Raw genomic sequence first — 15,755 nt, 5'->3', positions numbered from 1 at the left:
TTGACCAATAACCTGAACATATGATAGAGTATATAAAAAGCAGTGGTGGAAAAAGTACTCACATTTCTTACTAAGTAAAAGTATCAATACTGCATTGTAGAAATACTCTTTTACAAATAAAAGTCCGGAATTCAAAATTAACTTGAGTAAAAGTATACAAAAGTATTGGTATCAAAAGGTACTTAAAGTACCAAAAGTCAAAGTACTAAAATGTTTGAAAATAGCAGATCTAGCTCACAACGCGTCGCGATGCGACACGTTGTGAGCTTCGGCTATTGTCAAATAGCCTAGGTATAAAATAGGGCTGAAGTGGTTAATGTATGTTTTATAATGTAATAATTTATATCTGCAAAGTAACTAGTAACTAAAGTTTTCAAATAATTGTAGTGGAGTAAAAGTAAAAAATGTGCCTCTGAGATGTTGTGGAGTAGAAGTAAAAGTACTGAAAATTGGAAATACTCCAGTAAAGTAAACAAAAAATACCTCAAAATTGTACTTAAGTATACTGTACTTGAGTAAATGTACTTACTTTCCACCACTGATAAAAAAGTGAAAAGGATTCAGGTCTATTGATTATCTTGGTAGTAACCTTGGTGGTTTTCCACTGTAGACCTACCTGTAGAAAGCCTGCTTTCTATTTACTGTTGTGTTCAGAGCTCATATCTGCTCTACATACTGTGTGTGGTTTCTCCTGTGTGATAGTGCTCCCTAGTGGGCTGCATTCATTCCTGCACGGATACTCATCCATACCTCAATGCTTGAGTGAAACTCTTCACTGCAGGTGTTCCTTCTGTTCTCTGGACTGTAGGAGTCAAGGATATCTTCATATGTGTTTGTTTGTTATATATTGGTAGATGTTTTCTTTTGTCATAATATAATCACACTAGTTTATAAATAATCTATGCCGCTCTGAAAGTCTACCACAGTTTACATGGTATTATATCATTGCTGTCGAGTGGGAAATTTGTATGTTCAAAACTGTTATTTTTAATATTCAAAAACATTTTAAAATAGTGAAATATCTTCAGGTTCACACATTCACACGCATCCCAACACGCTGTGAGCTTGTAGATCTGCTATTTCACTACTTTTGTGTGACACTGTTGTATGATGAAGTAGGGCATTCATTTACGGTAAATATAAAAAATGGAAAAAATAGGTCCTCAATGGTCAGGTGTCATTGCAGGGTGTCATCCCTATGTTCCCTGGGTTCTATGTTCCCCAAGTTCTATGTTCCCAGGTTCTATGTTCCCCAGGTTCTATGTTCCCAGGTTCTATGTTCCCCAGCTTCTATATTCCCAGGGTTCCATCTTCCTCGCTTACCAAAGGGGTTAGGATTGTAAGTTAGTAACCCGGGGAACATAGAACCATCCATTGTAGTATACTAACATACATGGACTGAAAAGGTTCTGCTGATGAAAAGGTTAAAACAGTATTTCAGGAGGAAATGTAAAATAGTCAAACACTCCAGCCTGAAGGGTGTCATTTGGGGTCTCGTCTCAGGGGATGGCAATTGTCACACCTTTTTTTTGGCTGAAGTGGTCACTTTTCTGCCACTTTCTAGTTTTAATTAAATGACGGCTCTGTCCAGCCTCGATGACAAAAAAAATATTTTTATTTCAAAGTTACTGTTGCAACTTATGTCTTCATCAGGACAAACATTTGTATAAAACCCTCATGAATACATGTGAAAATGTTAGCAGTGAATACTTAAATGTTTGCATGGAAGCTGGTGTGTTATATTAATACAGAGAGTTACCATGGAGGCTGGTGTGTTATATTACATCCAGATGTTTACATGGAGGCTGGTGTGTTTTTATTTTAATACAGCTGTTTGCATGGAGGCTGGTATGTTATTATATTAATACAAATGTTTACATGGAGGCTGGTGTGTTATTATATTAATACAGACGTTGGCATGGAGGCTGGTGTGTTATTATACTAATACAGACGTTGGCATGGAGGCTGGTGTGTTATTATACTAATACAGATGTTGGCATGGAGGCTGGTGTGTTATTATATTAATACAGATGTTGGCATGGAGGCTGGTGTGTTATTATATTAATACAGATGTTGGCATGGAGGCTGGTGTGTTATTATATTAATACAGATGTTTACATTGAGGCTGGTGTGTTATTATACTAATACAGATGTTGGCATGGAGGCTGGTGTGTTATTATACTAATACAGATGTTGGCATGAAGGCTGGTGTGTTATTATACTAATACAGATGTTGGCATGGAGGCTGGTGTGTTATTATACTAATACAGATGTTTACATTGAGGCTGGTGTGTTATTATACTAATACAGATTGTTGGTGACAGGTATAGGCAGCTATAATGAGTTATGGTTTTTAATTGATTCATTGATCATGTCATTCACAAAGAGGTCACGTGGTGTTGGTGCTACGTCAGTCAGGCAGTGGTAGTAAAGTCAGCTGTTCACCTGCGGGTTCTCATGAAATGAAATGGAGAGGGGGTGAACGGGGGAAGTCAAACTTTGCTAACCGCACGGTATAGAGCAACACTATACTATGATTCACTTTGTCATGATGTCGCTGAAATGAAATGCTTTTAAACTTAATAAAATGAACAAACGCAGTACCCTGGAACAGTGATTTTAATGACAAACAGCGTGTCTGGCAGGTAAACTTTCCCCCCGATTTAGCCTCTCGGTGACTAAATAAGATGTTTGGTAGTCACCATACACAGATGTTGGCATGGAGGCTGGTATGTTATTATACTAATACAGATGTTTACATGGAGGCTGGTGTGTTATTATACTAATACAGATGTTGGCATGGAGGCTGGTGTGTTATTATACTAATACAGAAGTTGGCATGGAGGCTGGTGTGTTATTATACTAATACAGATGTTTACATGGAGGCTGGTGTGTTATTATACTAATACAGATGTGATATACAGATGTTTACATGGATGCTGGTGTGTTATTAAAACACACACACACGCACACGCACACACACACTATATATATATATATATATATATATATATATATATATATATATATATATATATATATTTTAGGGCTGGGACTTGATTAAAAAAAATCTAATTAATTAGAGGCTTTGTAATTAATTAATTGCAATTAATAGCATTTTAATCGCGTATCAATATTTGACCTGAGAACAGTGAAAAGCATTTCAAATGGATTGTGGCATACATCTTTAAGTACATGTACTCAAGAACTGTACTTAAGTACAATTTTGAGGTATTTGCACTTGACTCGAGTATTTCCTATTTCTAATACTTTTACTTCTACTCCACTACATCTCAGAGGCAAATATTGCACTTTTACTCCACTACAATTATTTGAAAACTTTAGTAACTAGTTACTTTGTAGATTTAGATTATTATTACAAAACATACATTAACCACTTATGCCCTATATCGGCCATTTGAAAATAGCAGATCTACAAGCACAACACATTGTGAGCTTGTATATCTGCTATTTTCCACCACTGGAGGCTGGTAGAGTGTGTTGTTACTGTTGTTTTATTGTAGTTTAATTAATAACTATTAATACAAATCGTGCGCATGTGACCCGCATCGTGCACACATACATACATATATACCGTTCCTGAGCCTCACTGTTGTGCCACGAGACAAGTCCAGATATGACAACTGACAACCACACATTATTATAATCAAGTTATAAACCATCTTGATAATTAAATCATTTACTATATCGGTTTGTTTCCCAGTACAGACGTAATTATTCTGCATCCTTATTTTGAGCAGTTCATTATAGGTGAACATTTTAAATGTAATAAAATTGTGTATTTCATATTTAATCACAATCACTATTCAAAAATAGCAGTTATACAAGCTGACATGTCGCATCGTGACACGTTGTGAGCTTGTAGATCAGCTATTTTTGCTGTGATGTATTGAGATTTTGACAAAACATTCAGAGAGTGCAACAGAAACACATTATATGTATGCTATTTTAATGACATCTTCCAATAAGGAAAGGATTCCAAATAATCCTGCTGGCTTCTTCCTTTTCTTAGACAATAACTTGTTTTCTTTTGATGTACAGTATTGTTTCTATTTAGAATTACAATGTGCTAATAAACTAAACAAACTACACTAAACTTGAGAATAGAAAATAATAAGAACAATAAAACAATTAAATGCAGAATCAATAACCTCAGTAAAAAGATGTGACAGAATTTATATATATATATATATATATATATATAATACATAATACTGTGTGTGTGTGCGTGTGCGTGTGTGTGTGTGTGTGTGTGTGTGTAAAACAACAGTTAACAGCGGTACCTAAACTTTTGCCTCACAAACTGCAACTAAAAATGTATTACCATGTGTGTGTCCTCACTTGCATTTTCAAATATCATTTTCGATTGAAGGGTTTTTCAGGATCTGGATAAGGGCTTTTCCCTCATATGAATCCTAATTTGCATTTTTAAATGTTGAGATTGGTTTAAGCTTTTGTTACACACTGAACAAGCAAAGGGGTTGTCTTGTTTATGAGTCCTCATGCATCTTTTCAGATGTTCAGATTGATTAAAGCTTTTTCTTCAAACTGAGCAAGCAAAGGGCTTCTCGCATGTATGAGTACTAATGTGTTTTCAGATTTTCAGATTGGTTAAAGCTTTAAACTGAGCAAGCAAAGGCCTTCTCCCCTGTATGACTCTTGATATGAACTTTCAGATCTTGCGTATGGCTATTTTTTTTTGCTACAAACTGAAGAAGCAAAGGGTTTGTGCCCTGTATGAGTCTTCATGTGTGTTTTCAGATTTTGCGACTGGTTAAAGATTTAGCTACAAACTGAACAAGCAAATTGCTTTCCTCTTCATGAGTCAACATGTGTCTTTTCAAAGGTCTAGATTCTGTAAAGCTTTAGCTTCAAACTGAACAAGCAAATGGCTTTTCCCTATGAGTTCTCATGTGTGTTTTCAGATTTTGAGATTGGTTAAAGTTTTTGCTACAAACTGAACATGCAAATGGCCTTTCCCCTGTATGGGTCCTCATGTGTGTTTTCAGATCTCCAGATTGGTTAAATTTTTTGCTACAAACTGAACAAGTAAATGGCTTTTCCCCTGTATGGGTCCTAATGTGTGTTTTCAGATGTTCAGATCGGGTAAAATGTTTGCAACAAACTGGACAAGTAAATGGCCTTTCTCCTGTATGAGTCCTCATGTGTGTTTTCAGATGTTCAGATCGGGTAAAGCTTTTGCTACAAGCTGAACAAGCAAAGGGTTTGTGCCCTGTGTGAATCATCATGTGCGATTTCAGATGTTGAGACTGGTTAAAGCTCATGCTACAAACTGAGCAAGGAAAGGGCTTCTCCTCTGTATGAATCCTCATGTGTATTTTCAGAGTTCCATTTTCACTAAAGCATTTCCCACAAACCGAACAAGTAAATGATTTTTCCCCTGTATGAATCCTCATGTGTCTTTTCAGATCTCCAGATTGGTTAAAGCTTTTGCTACAAACCGAACAAACACATGGTCTTTCCTTTGTATGAATCCTCATGTGTTTTTTCAGGTCAGCCTTGCAACTACATAATTTTTCAAACTCTGTACAACAAACATTTTTCTTTCCTGTTTGACTTCTCATGAATGGTGTTTGTTTTGATGATTTCCTATTCTGAGACAACTTGTTGCTCAAAGACAACCTTTGTCCTTCCACATGTGTCTTGTGTGGTTTCAGTGTGCTTAAAACAGACTGAGCACCACTGGGCTCCCACTCATCACTGTCTTCAGTATCAGATTCAGAACAGTGTGAATCCCAGTCAACACTGTCCTCAGTAATGTCAGATTCAGAACTGTGTGAAGAGAGGAGCTGGTCATCACCAGTTGGTTCTGATGTTCCACAGCGCTCTACATCAGCTTGTGTTTTCATGTGTTCAGTTGAGGTGCTGGCTAGAGGCTCTGTCTCGCTGCTTTCATCATTAACTTTACTTTTTACTGCTAGTAATGTCAACAATGACCCTGCCGCCTCCTCTGGTCTTTGAAGTAGATCCTCCTCCTGCTCCTCTTTAATCTGTGGAGGTTCTAGTGTCACCTGGACCGGACTGATGCTCCTCTCCTTCTGTTCCTCTTTAATCTGTGGAGGTTCTAGTTTCACCTGGACCAGACTGGGACTCATCTCCTGCTGTTCCTCTTTAATCTGTGGAGGTTCTAGTTTCACCTTGGCCAGACTGGGACTCATCTCCTGCTGTTCAGGGGAAACCTCCTCTTTACACACAGGAAGGACTGTGCGATCTACAAAGAGGAGAGAGGAGGTGACATCAGCAGAGAACAAATCAATGTATTTTCTGATTGTATCAGATTTATTCTCCTACTAATTGGTTTGTTTTGCATTGATCATTGTCATTTATGTTTACATTTTTGTCAAGCGACACTTTGTGTACAAAGTATGTATTAGTGTAAACTGTCGGGCAGAAACTTTGCATCTACACATTTCAACTTTTAGTTTTTTCGTAAATTAATGCCCTACTTTGTCGTACAACAGTGTCTCACAAAATGCGCGAAAATAGCCGACCTACAAGCATTGTAAGCTTGTAGATCTGATATTTGTACTATTCAACTTATTCCTGGCCTTCTCCAGGGCGCCGCCATTGCCTCTTACAGGGGGCGCCATTGAGTTTTTCTCTGTGTGCTGCTTCATACAATATCTATTCACTTCCTCCCTAGTAGCCTACTGCAGGTGTAATGCAGGTAACCAGTCAATCAATAAGGTGAATTAAAAAAATATATATAGACTTTAATATTAAAGTAATATTTGACTCAACAAAAATGTAAAAAGTATGCCTGGTCGCCTGTAACATTACACAGCAGCTGATTTGCGAGATCACAGAGTAGAGGGTAGCAGACAAGTCAATATTTTGGACCCAACCCAGCTGGGTTCGGGGCAGACCCGTGCTGCCCTCTATCACTGAGCGAGTCTAACTACAGCTTACGCTCTAAAAACCCTGGTTGGAATTGTCCCCTACGGTGAAACGTCCTTGTTGTCACATTTCTCGTGTACCTTAATTTTATTTAATAGAAAACATAAAAAAAGTATTGGCTATGAGTCAGACTGAATAGATTTGTTTATAATTTCCAGTTTCATGTCAAGGTAAAGATTGTTCCATCACAGCACATTGCTTGGGGCAAGTAATGTCCTGTTTTTGTTGCTTTTTACACCCTTTTCTCCCCAATTTAGTCATTATGCCAATTAATTCCTCTCTACACACAATGTTGTCACTGCTGTTGTATCCTAATGACTCACCTGTGAGGAGCCCCCACCGGGAGGACATAGACTATGTCCTCCCGGTAAAAAAAATATATGAATAAAATAAAACACAGGGACATGAAATAAATTGCTATTAGAGATATCTAATCTTCAATGCACAATATTGACTTCCTCATCAATCAATATTCACGTTTGGGTATTATGTTCAATTGATTGATTTAGTTTTTATTTACATAAAAAAAAGCATACACATGACCATATATTTGTACATATCTGCCAAACGGATACTTTTGATAGAAGTGATGACAGATTATCTGTCATCAATTGTGTGGGTTGATTTAGTCTGTGAGGGTATTATAGGGGTGTCACGATACGATACACGATATTGAGCTCACAACGTCATCAACATTGTCCATCACCATCAGTTTAAAAGTGCTTTATTTAGAAAACACATTAAAATAAGTTAATACTGTATGTAAAGTTGACCGGAGGTCGAGACTCCAAAAACAGTCAGAAATTGCTCTTTTGTGGTTTTTATTTCTCCCACTTCTCCTCCACCAAAGTCAGTGTAGCTTTTTACAGTGCAGACGTATTCGAATAACAAAAATAATACTGTCCAAAAAATACGAACATAATGAACTCAGGAAATTAATGCAAAACTTAACAAAAAGGGAAAAGAACAAAACAAAGCGCACTAGGCTACACCCCTATGAGGGGGCCCTGGCAGCTCTGACTGGGCTCTTAGCTCTCTGCCTGCCCGAACATAACTGAAGCTCTGACTCTGCTGTCTCCTTTTTATAGGAGAGGATCCTACCACAACAGAGGCAGCAATTAACCTTCAAAAATAGCTTATCTACAAGCTGACACATATATCATGAATAACCCAACATATAAATAGATATTGTACTTTCAGACTGAACACCATTTTGTGTTTGAATTCATTTCCGAATACCATAGAATACTTTGCCCATAAACATTGTGAAACACCCCTCCTCCTCTGCAGTACATGGCACCTTCCACTGGTACCTCCTCTACTTAAGCTACATGGTTTGGTCCATTCTCTGTTTAGCAGTTCAACCCACAGTGCCAGTACTGCAGAGGAGTTACAGGTGACAAACAATGAGCAACTCCTTTTAACACAGGTTACACAATAAACTGAATGTTTTATCCCTGTAAAGTCTGTGTGAATTACTTGTGAATTTGTGAATGCATTCAACAGTATTGACATTATAGTTTTGACATTCTGTTAGGACATAATCTGCCACACTTCCAACAGTTGCTCCAAACCGGCCGGTGGTCTTGATTATGAATTGGACGTAGCTGTGTGGTGTGTGTGTGTGTGCATGCAATGCCCTTAACCCATGTGTCTTTATGTATAGGGCACGGGTTGCCCCGTGACCCTGTATAAATATTAATTCCACTAACCTTATAGTCATATTCTTGTCATCTGGACTTGGATACCAACCAAGTGCAGCCTTGTTATTAACACTTTATTAACAACAAAATATGTAGCCAGCCCAGAGGAGGTCGCTTGTAAAAATCTATTGTTCTATTGTTGCAAGATTAGATGTTGGCCTATTTGATAGTGCAGACGCATAATTGCCTTGATGCATATAACATTAACGAGCGTCAAGGAAAATCAGCTGGACACAGACACCCACCCACACCTACACACACACCCACCTGCCCTCTGCAGTGCTCTAAACTGAAAGTGACTGGAGTCTGGAAACTGACATTTTATATCACACACGCACGCACGCACGCACGCACGCACGCACGCACGCACGCACGCACACACGCACACACGCACACACACACACACACACACACACACACACACACACACACACACACAGTACGTTACTTGCACACCGATGACATAATTTTATTGTTTTTCTTTTTATAGGCTACAATTATACATTTTTCCTGTGTTCCTATGCTAGAGGACTTTTCCTTGATTTTTCTTCTGCTTTCAACACAATACAGCCGGACTTGCTCCTCACTAAAATGGTTCAGTTACACATTAATCCTTTTGTTATTCAGTTTTATTTTAAGTTCCTCACTGACAGAATTCAGTATGTAAAGGTAAACAAGACTCTCCTCTCCCATCAGGACCAGAGTTGGTGCACCCCAAGGTTGCATTAGCTGTTTACTCTTTACACGGCAGACTGTAACACCTGCGAGTCAAATCAGTTTCTTCTGAAATATTCAGATGATTCTACTCTAATAGCTCTGATGACTGACAGTGATGACCCGAAACAGTACCAGTGTAGCGTTGACCGGCTTGTGGAATGGTGTGACAAAAATAATCTGATTGTCAACACTAAGAAAACAGAGGAAATTATATTTGGTCCTGCTCCCGGTGATAAGACACCACCGGTGACAATCCATGGTTCAGCTATTGAACAAGTCCCATCTTACAAATATCTGGAGGTGATGATAGATGCCACCTTATCATGGTCATCTCATATTGATTATATTTGTAAGAGGATACAGCAGCGTATGTACTCCCTACGCCGACTTAGATCGTTTGGTGCTAGCAGTCAGATCTTGTCTCTTTTCTACACGTCTGTTGTTCAAACTGTGATGTTGTACTGTAGCACGGCCTGGTTTAACAGCCTACCAGTGGTATATAAGAACAAACTGTATAGCCAAATTAAGATCTGCGCTAAAATTGTTGGTAGGCCAGTTGAGGCTGTGTTACGTTCCTTTAAAGAAGCCCAGATCAATAGCATGCTTAGACTGGCGAAGAGCATCTCCTCTGACCCCTTACATGTTTTAAATGATGAATATCGACTGTTGCCCTCCATGAGGCGGTTTGGAGTCCCAGAATATAAGAAAAACAGGCTAAAGAACTCTTTTGTACACCAGTCTGTTCTGCTTTTAAACCAAAATCGGTAAGCCAAGAGGATGTTCTATTGTTCTTGTTTCTGTCTGCTTCTGTGATGTGTGTCCTGTAATGTATTGTGTATGTCCTGTCTGTATCTTGAAACGGTGACGTCTTGGACACAAAGCAAATTTCAGTGAGAACTGACAATAAAGTTGTATCGTATCGTTATCGATACTTTAGTCAGATAACAGGTGGCTGCTAGCTACAGCGGAGCAGAGTGGTGTCACATATCACTTAACGGGGGGGGGGGGGGTAAGCTTCCAAAGTGTAGTTGAAAGCTGCATTGAACTCAGTACGGCGAGCTTATACTTGCGTATGAGTGTCATGCATACAAGTGCTTTATTTACTTCACATCAACCTGTAGACGGTGCTCTCAATTAATCTTATAATTATTTCCTGTTCGCGTCTTGGACAACGCCAATGAGCTGTAACATGTCAATATTAATGCAGGACACCCGGTGCACAATATATTAATGAAAGTAATTAAAGTGGGTTATGTGGTGTTACCGGTGTTGTTACAATACATGTATTAATTGTTGGGAGCTTCCCCACACCGTGACAACCCTAGTTGGCAGACACTACCACTGCTTCAACCGAGCGCTTCATATGGCATCCTTGACTTGAGTCCAGACCTCCCTCGAGTGTACTCTGCTCTTCTTGATAACGTCTGGATTAAACTTTACGGGGCCTGAGAAAGCAAGTGTGTGTGTGTGTGTTACTCACAGCCTGTCTCAGTGTCAGTGTAGTTGTTATCCTCAAGGGTGAAGATGGGAGGTATGCTGGCAGCAGTCCTCCAGGGGGCAGCAGAGCTCATGTCATGGCTCATGGCTGCTGAGTGGTAGGAATCACTGGTAGACATCTGCTTCACACACACACACACACACACACACACACACACACACACACACACACACACACACACACACACACACACACACACACACACACACACACACACACACACACACACACACACACACACACACACACACACACACACACGTGGTTATTCAATTTAGCTACATCATATATACAAGAAATGTAGTTACACAATTGAACACAAAAACATAATGTTTACAATGAACCACTTTCACCCTGGTGTCCTTATTTTTTTCATGTCATTATAGGTGAACATTTTCACAAGGAAGTTTTTATGGAGTTCATAACCGGATTTTTTTATATAGTTTTGCTGCTGTTAATCGTGGCCTCAATTTACCTCAATGCATCAAATATGGTCTTCATTTTCTGATTCTTCATTTACCATAAAGTAATGAAGGATAAACTAAAAGTATCCTTGACTTCAATACTTCATGTGGTAAGTAAACAATTGAAATAAATAAATAAAATGCATAGTCATAAGTTAAGCGCGCACACACACACACACACACACACACACACACACACACACACACACACACACACACACACACACACACACACACACACACACACACGTGGTTATTCAATTTAGCTACATCATACAAGAAATGTAGTTACACAATTGAACACAAAAACATATAATGTTTACAATGAACCACTTTCACCCTGGTGTCCTTATTTTTTTCATGTCATTATAGGTGAACATTTTCACAAGGAAGTTTTTATGGAGTTCATAACCGGATTTCTGATATAGTTTTGCTGCTGTTAATCGTGGCCTCAATTTACCTAAATGCATCAAATATGGTCTTCATTTTCTGATTCTTCATTTACCATAAAGTAATGAAGGATAAACTAAAAGTATCCTTGACTTCAATACTTCATGTGGTAAGTAAACAATTGAAATAAATAAATAAAATGCATAGCGTTAGAAGAAGGAGTTCTATTAACACTATGTGACTTTTAGGGCATTGCCCTCATGCTTCCGGTAGCGCAGCCTCTCGACTTTAGTAAAAATTAGGTTTACACTTTGTCTACTCACCAAAACAAAGACGGTTTTAAGATGTTGAAAGCCTACTTTCCTTGATGGTAACACTCTGAGCCCCCCACCTCCCGTCTAGGTGCACCAATACACTTTTCAGCCAGAGAAGAAAATATTTCACTGGAAGGATATATTTTAGTTACTCCACTGCGCCCCCTACAGATCTGGCCAATGGAATGTTTCTATTGACAAGATCTGTAGGGGGTGCAGTGGAGTAACTAAAACATTTTTTCCTTCCAGTGAAATATTTTATATTCTGCCCAAAAAGTGTATTTTACAAGGAAGGTGGGGGCTGAGAGTCTTGACTCTTTCCACCAAGGAGAGAAGGCTTTCAACACATTAAAACCGTCTTTGTTTTGGTGAGTAGCTAAGGTGTATTGTTTAATTTTACTAAAGTCGAGAGACATATTGTTATAGCCTCGCGTGGCCAGACAATTTCACACGACACACTGCGGCTAAAGTGCAATGCAATTTTGCAATGGCAGATTCGTCTGGAACCAGGCTAATATTGTTAAGGAGAACTCCTTATAACTTTATGGACCAGAGCAGTGTTGCCAGATTTTGCGAGGAGGAACAAGCATCCAGGTCTATGAAAACAAGCCCAAAATAAGCGAACCCTTCACCCTTTAAACATATACATTGGCTAATTGAAAATAGCCGATCTACAAGCTCACAACGCGTAGCATGTGTGAGCTTGTAGATCTTCTATAAAAATATATTTTAAAAAATCTTGAAGAAAACGTTTTAAACATTTTAACAGAAATCTTGTGTGGGGGTCCCACTCCCTGGCATGAAATATTTTCAGATGGGGGTCCTCAAACAAATACATATTCATTTGGGGCCCAAAAGCCCCCAAAAAACGCAAGCAACTTTAGAGAAAAATTTACAAGCACAACGTCGCTTATAATAACCGGACATGGCAACACTGGACCGGATGGATCTAAGTTGTTCAAGGCTAATAACATGACTCTTCTAAACCACTCAATATTCGGTCAGAATGTTAATCAAAACACAAACAAGACAACATAACAATGTATTCAACAATTCAAGAGCATAAATAGTCATTTTGTACCTGAAAAGTGGAGATTTCAATAAAGATTGTGGAACACAGTCGCTTAAAGTTTATCTCTTTACTACCTCTGCAGACCTGAGGAAGACTCAACAAGCAGATCACAGATTCACTGATACTTTTTACTCTGTTAATCCTTTTATACGTTTGAACCTCTTTCATGAGACTTCTGTACATAGTTTATTCTCACTATTATTGGCTTCACATTTATAGGACTTTTAATACTACAACTTACTTATAAATGAATTATCTTTTGTCCCTGGATCAGTTTTGACCAATAACCTGAACATATGATAAAGTATATAAAAAGTGAAAAGGATTCAGGTCTATTGATTATCTTGGTAGTAACCTTGGTGGTTTTCCACTGTAGGCCTACCTGTAGAAAGCCTGCTTTACTATGTACTGTTGTGTTCAGAGCTCATATCTGCTCTACATACTGTGTGTGTCGTTTCTCCTGTGTGATTGTGCCCCCTAGTGGGCTGCATTCATTCCTGCACGGATACTCATCCATACCTCAATGCTTGAGTGAAACTCTTCACTGCAGGTGTTCGTGTTCCTTCTGTTCTCTGGACTGTTTATAGAAGTCGTAGGGTAGAGAACAAGTGGTTGACATCAACGGAACCATGTCCTCATCCCTCCGGGTGAGCTGCGGGGTTCCTCAAGGCAGCATTCTAGGGCCGTTACTGTTCCTTCTATACATTAACGACATGAATGCTGCCTGTAACTGCAAACTGTTCCTGTTCGCTGATGACTCGGCACTCCTGATCTCGGGTGAGGACAAGTTGCAAGTTGAGGAAGCTCTCAGCTCTGAACTCTCAAAAATCCGTACCTGGCTTACCGATAACAAACTGTCACTACACCTTGGGAAAACTGAATCCATTCTATTTGGGACCAAACATTCCCTCAGTAAAATGAAGGTAAATGACTTCAAGGTCAAAGTCGATGACACAATCATCACTAGCAAAGAAGAGATTACCTATTTGGGATGTATTCTTGACAAATACCTGACAGGTGAAAGCATGACAACAAAGGTGGTCAAAGGAGTAAACCAGAGAACCAGATTTATGGGCAGAGTTTCCTCTTTTGTCAACCCTCAGGCCCTCAGGACCCTCTCAGGGGCCCTGATTCAGCCCCTTTTTGACTATGCTAGCTCCTCTTGGTACTCCAACACCTCAGTGTCACTGAAGACTAAGCTTCAAACCTCCCAAAACAAACTGATTCGACTACTTCTCGGACTGGGGCCCATGACCCACCTCTCTCCCACTCACTTTGCCAGCCTAGGCTGGCTCAGGGTGGAAGACAGGGTTAAACAACTAAAAATGGGACTGGTCTTCAAAATTGTAAATGCAGATTTGCCCGAAATGCCCCCTATACCCCCATATCTGTATAAATACCTCGAAAAGGTTAGTGACACCCACAGCCACGAAACTAGAGGGAGCGTAAACAACAATCTGGTACCACCCACCCATAAAACAAACATGGGCAAATTCTCCTTCTATAGCACAGCCACCAAGGAATGGAATAGTCTAACCCCATCCCTCAAAAAATGCAGTTCGCTGGGCTCATTCAAAACAGTCCTAAAAACTCATCTTTCTGGAGGCCTAAAGAGGAGCTAGTACCAGTTTCCCTGTAGACAGTCGACTGCCCCCCCCCTCCCCTTTTTTTGTACATATTTTTGGGCGGTGAAACCGCCCCTATAAGTGAGGTTTGGATATTTGTACAACAAATCCTGCGCTGTGATTGGCCAAAAATGTCCCCCGCCTAACCCTGCACCGTGATTGGCCAATCACAGTCTATTCAGGACTGTGATTGGCCAGTGTCACATGACATATGTGCACAGCCCTATATAAGAAACCATAACTTTAAAAAAAACCATAAATTTGTTTTTTTAAAGTTATGGTTTCTTCCATCATAAAGAGTGTTTCAATAAATGTATTTATTTTTTGTACATGATTGGTTGACTCCATTCAGTATTGTGATTAGCTAGCAAGACACCGCCCACTTCACACAGGGTGTGATTTTTTTGTACATAGTGGTATTTTTTCTGTATTATCTGTATTTTCATGTTGATTTTTGAACTGTTTGGTTGCTACTATATATGTCTATGAAATTAATTCAAGGACCCCAACGGAAACAAGTCCGCAAGGACTTTTTTGGCCGGACCTTTTAGACAAAAGCATTATAAATGTAACTGTGTTGTTTTACATTCTTTTGCCTAATAAAAATTTCAATCAATCAGTCAGGGATATCTTCATATGTGTTTGTTTGTTATATATTGGTAGACACTTTATTTTGGCATAGTATATGTTATCTATCAATCACACACTGAAAGTCTACCACAGCTTACATGGTATTATATCATTGCTGTCGGGTGGAAACCTTTTATGTCCAAAACTGTTATTTTTAACCTTTGCATTCTGTTAGAAACCTGCTGACACTTTTGGTGTTAGCGGGTCAAATTTGACCCGTGATTTAACTCAGTCCAAAATACTCAAAAATATATAATTTTCATTTATTTTTTCCCCCACCTCATAGCTGACTTGTTATGCATTCATATCCATGTAAACACTTTTTAAAAATATTATTTGGGGTTAGGGTTTCATCTTTCAATATAACTTCAATTATAAAAATGTTACAATTAACTAATTATAT

General features: G+C 38.9%; 1 protein-coding gene across 1 annotated transcript; it reads right to left on the bottom strand.

Moving 5' to 3' along the window:
- Positions 1 to 772: 772 nt before the first annotated feature.
- On the bottom strand, positions 773 to 10,975 carry LOC308078279 (uncharacterized protein; the record flags this gene model as incomplete). The annotated part of the gene is made up of 3 exons (XM_080419400.1): positions 773 to 802; positions 5,400 to 6,253; positions 10,840 to 10,975. The coding sequence occupies 3 exons, from the start codon at positions 10,973 to 10,975 to the stop codon at positions 773 to 775; spliced, it is 1,020 nt and encodes a 339-aa protein (XP_080275526.1).
- Positions 10,976 to 15,755: the final 4,780 nt, after the last annotated feature.

The sequence above is a fragment of the Gymnoscopelus braueri genome (genome assembly GCF_963280865.1).
Source record: "Gymnoscopelus braueri genome assembly, chromosome: 22".
NCBI lineage: Eukaryota > Metazoa > Chordata > Actinopteri > Myctophiformes > Myctophidae > Gymnoscopelus > Gymnoscopelus braueri.
Note: the sequence above shows the minus strand (reverse complement) of the source record. Positions and strands in the feature narration are given on the sequence as shown.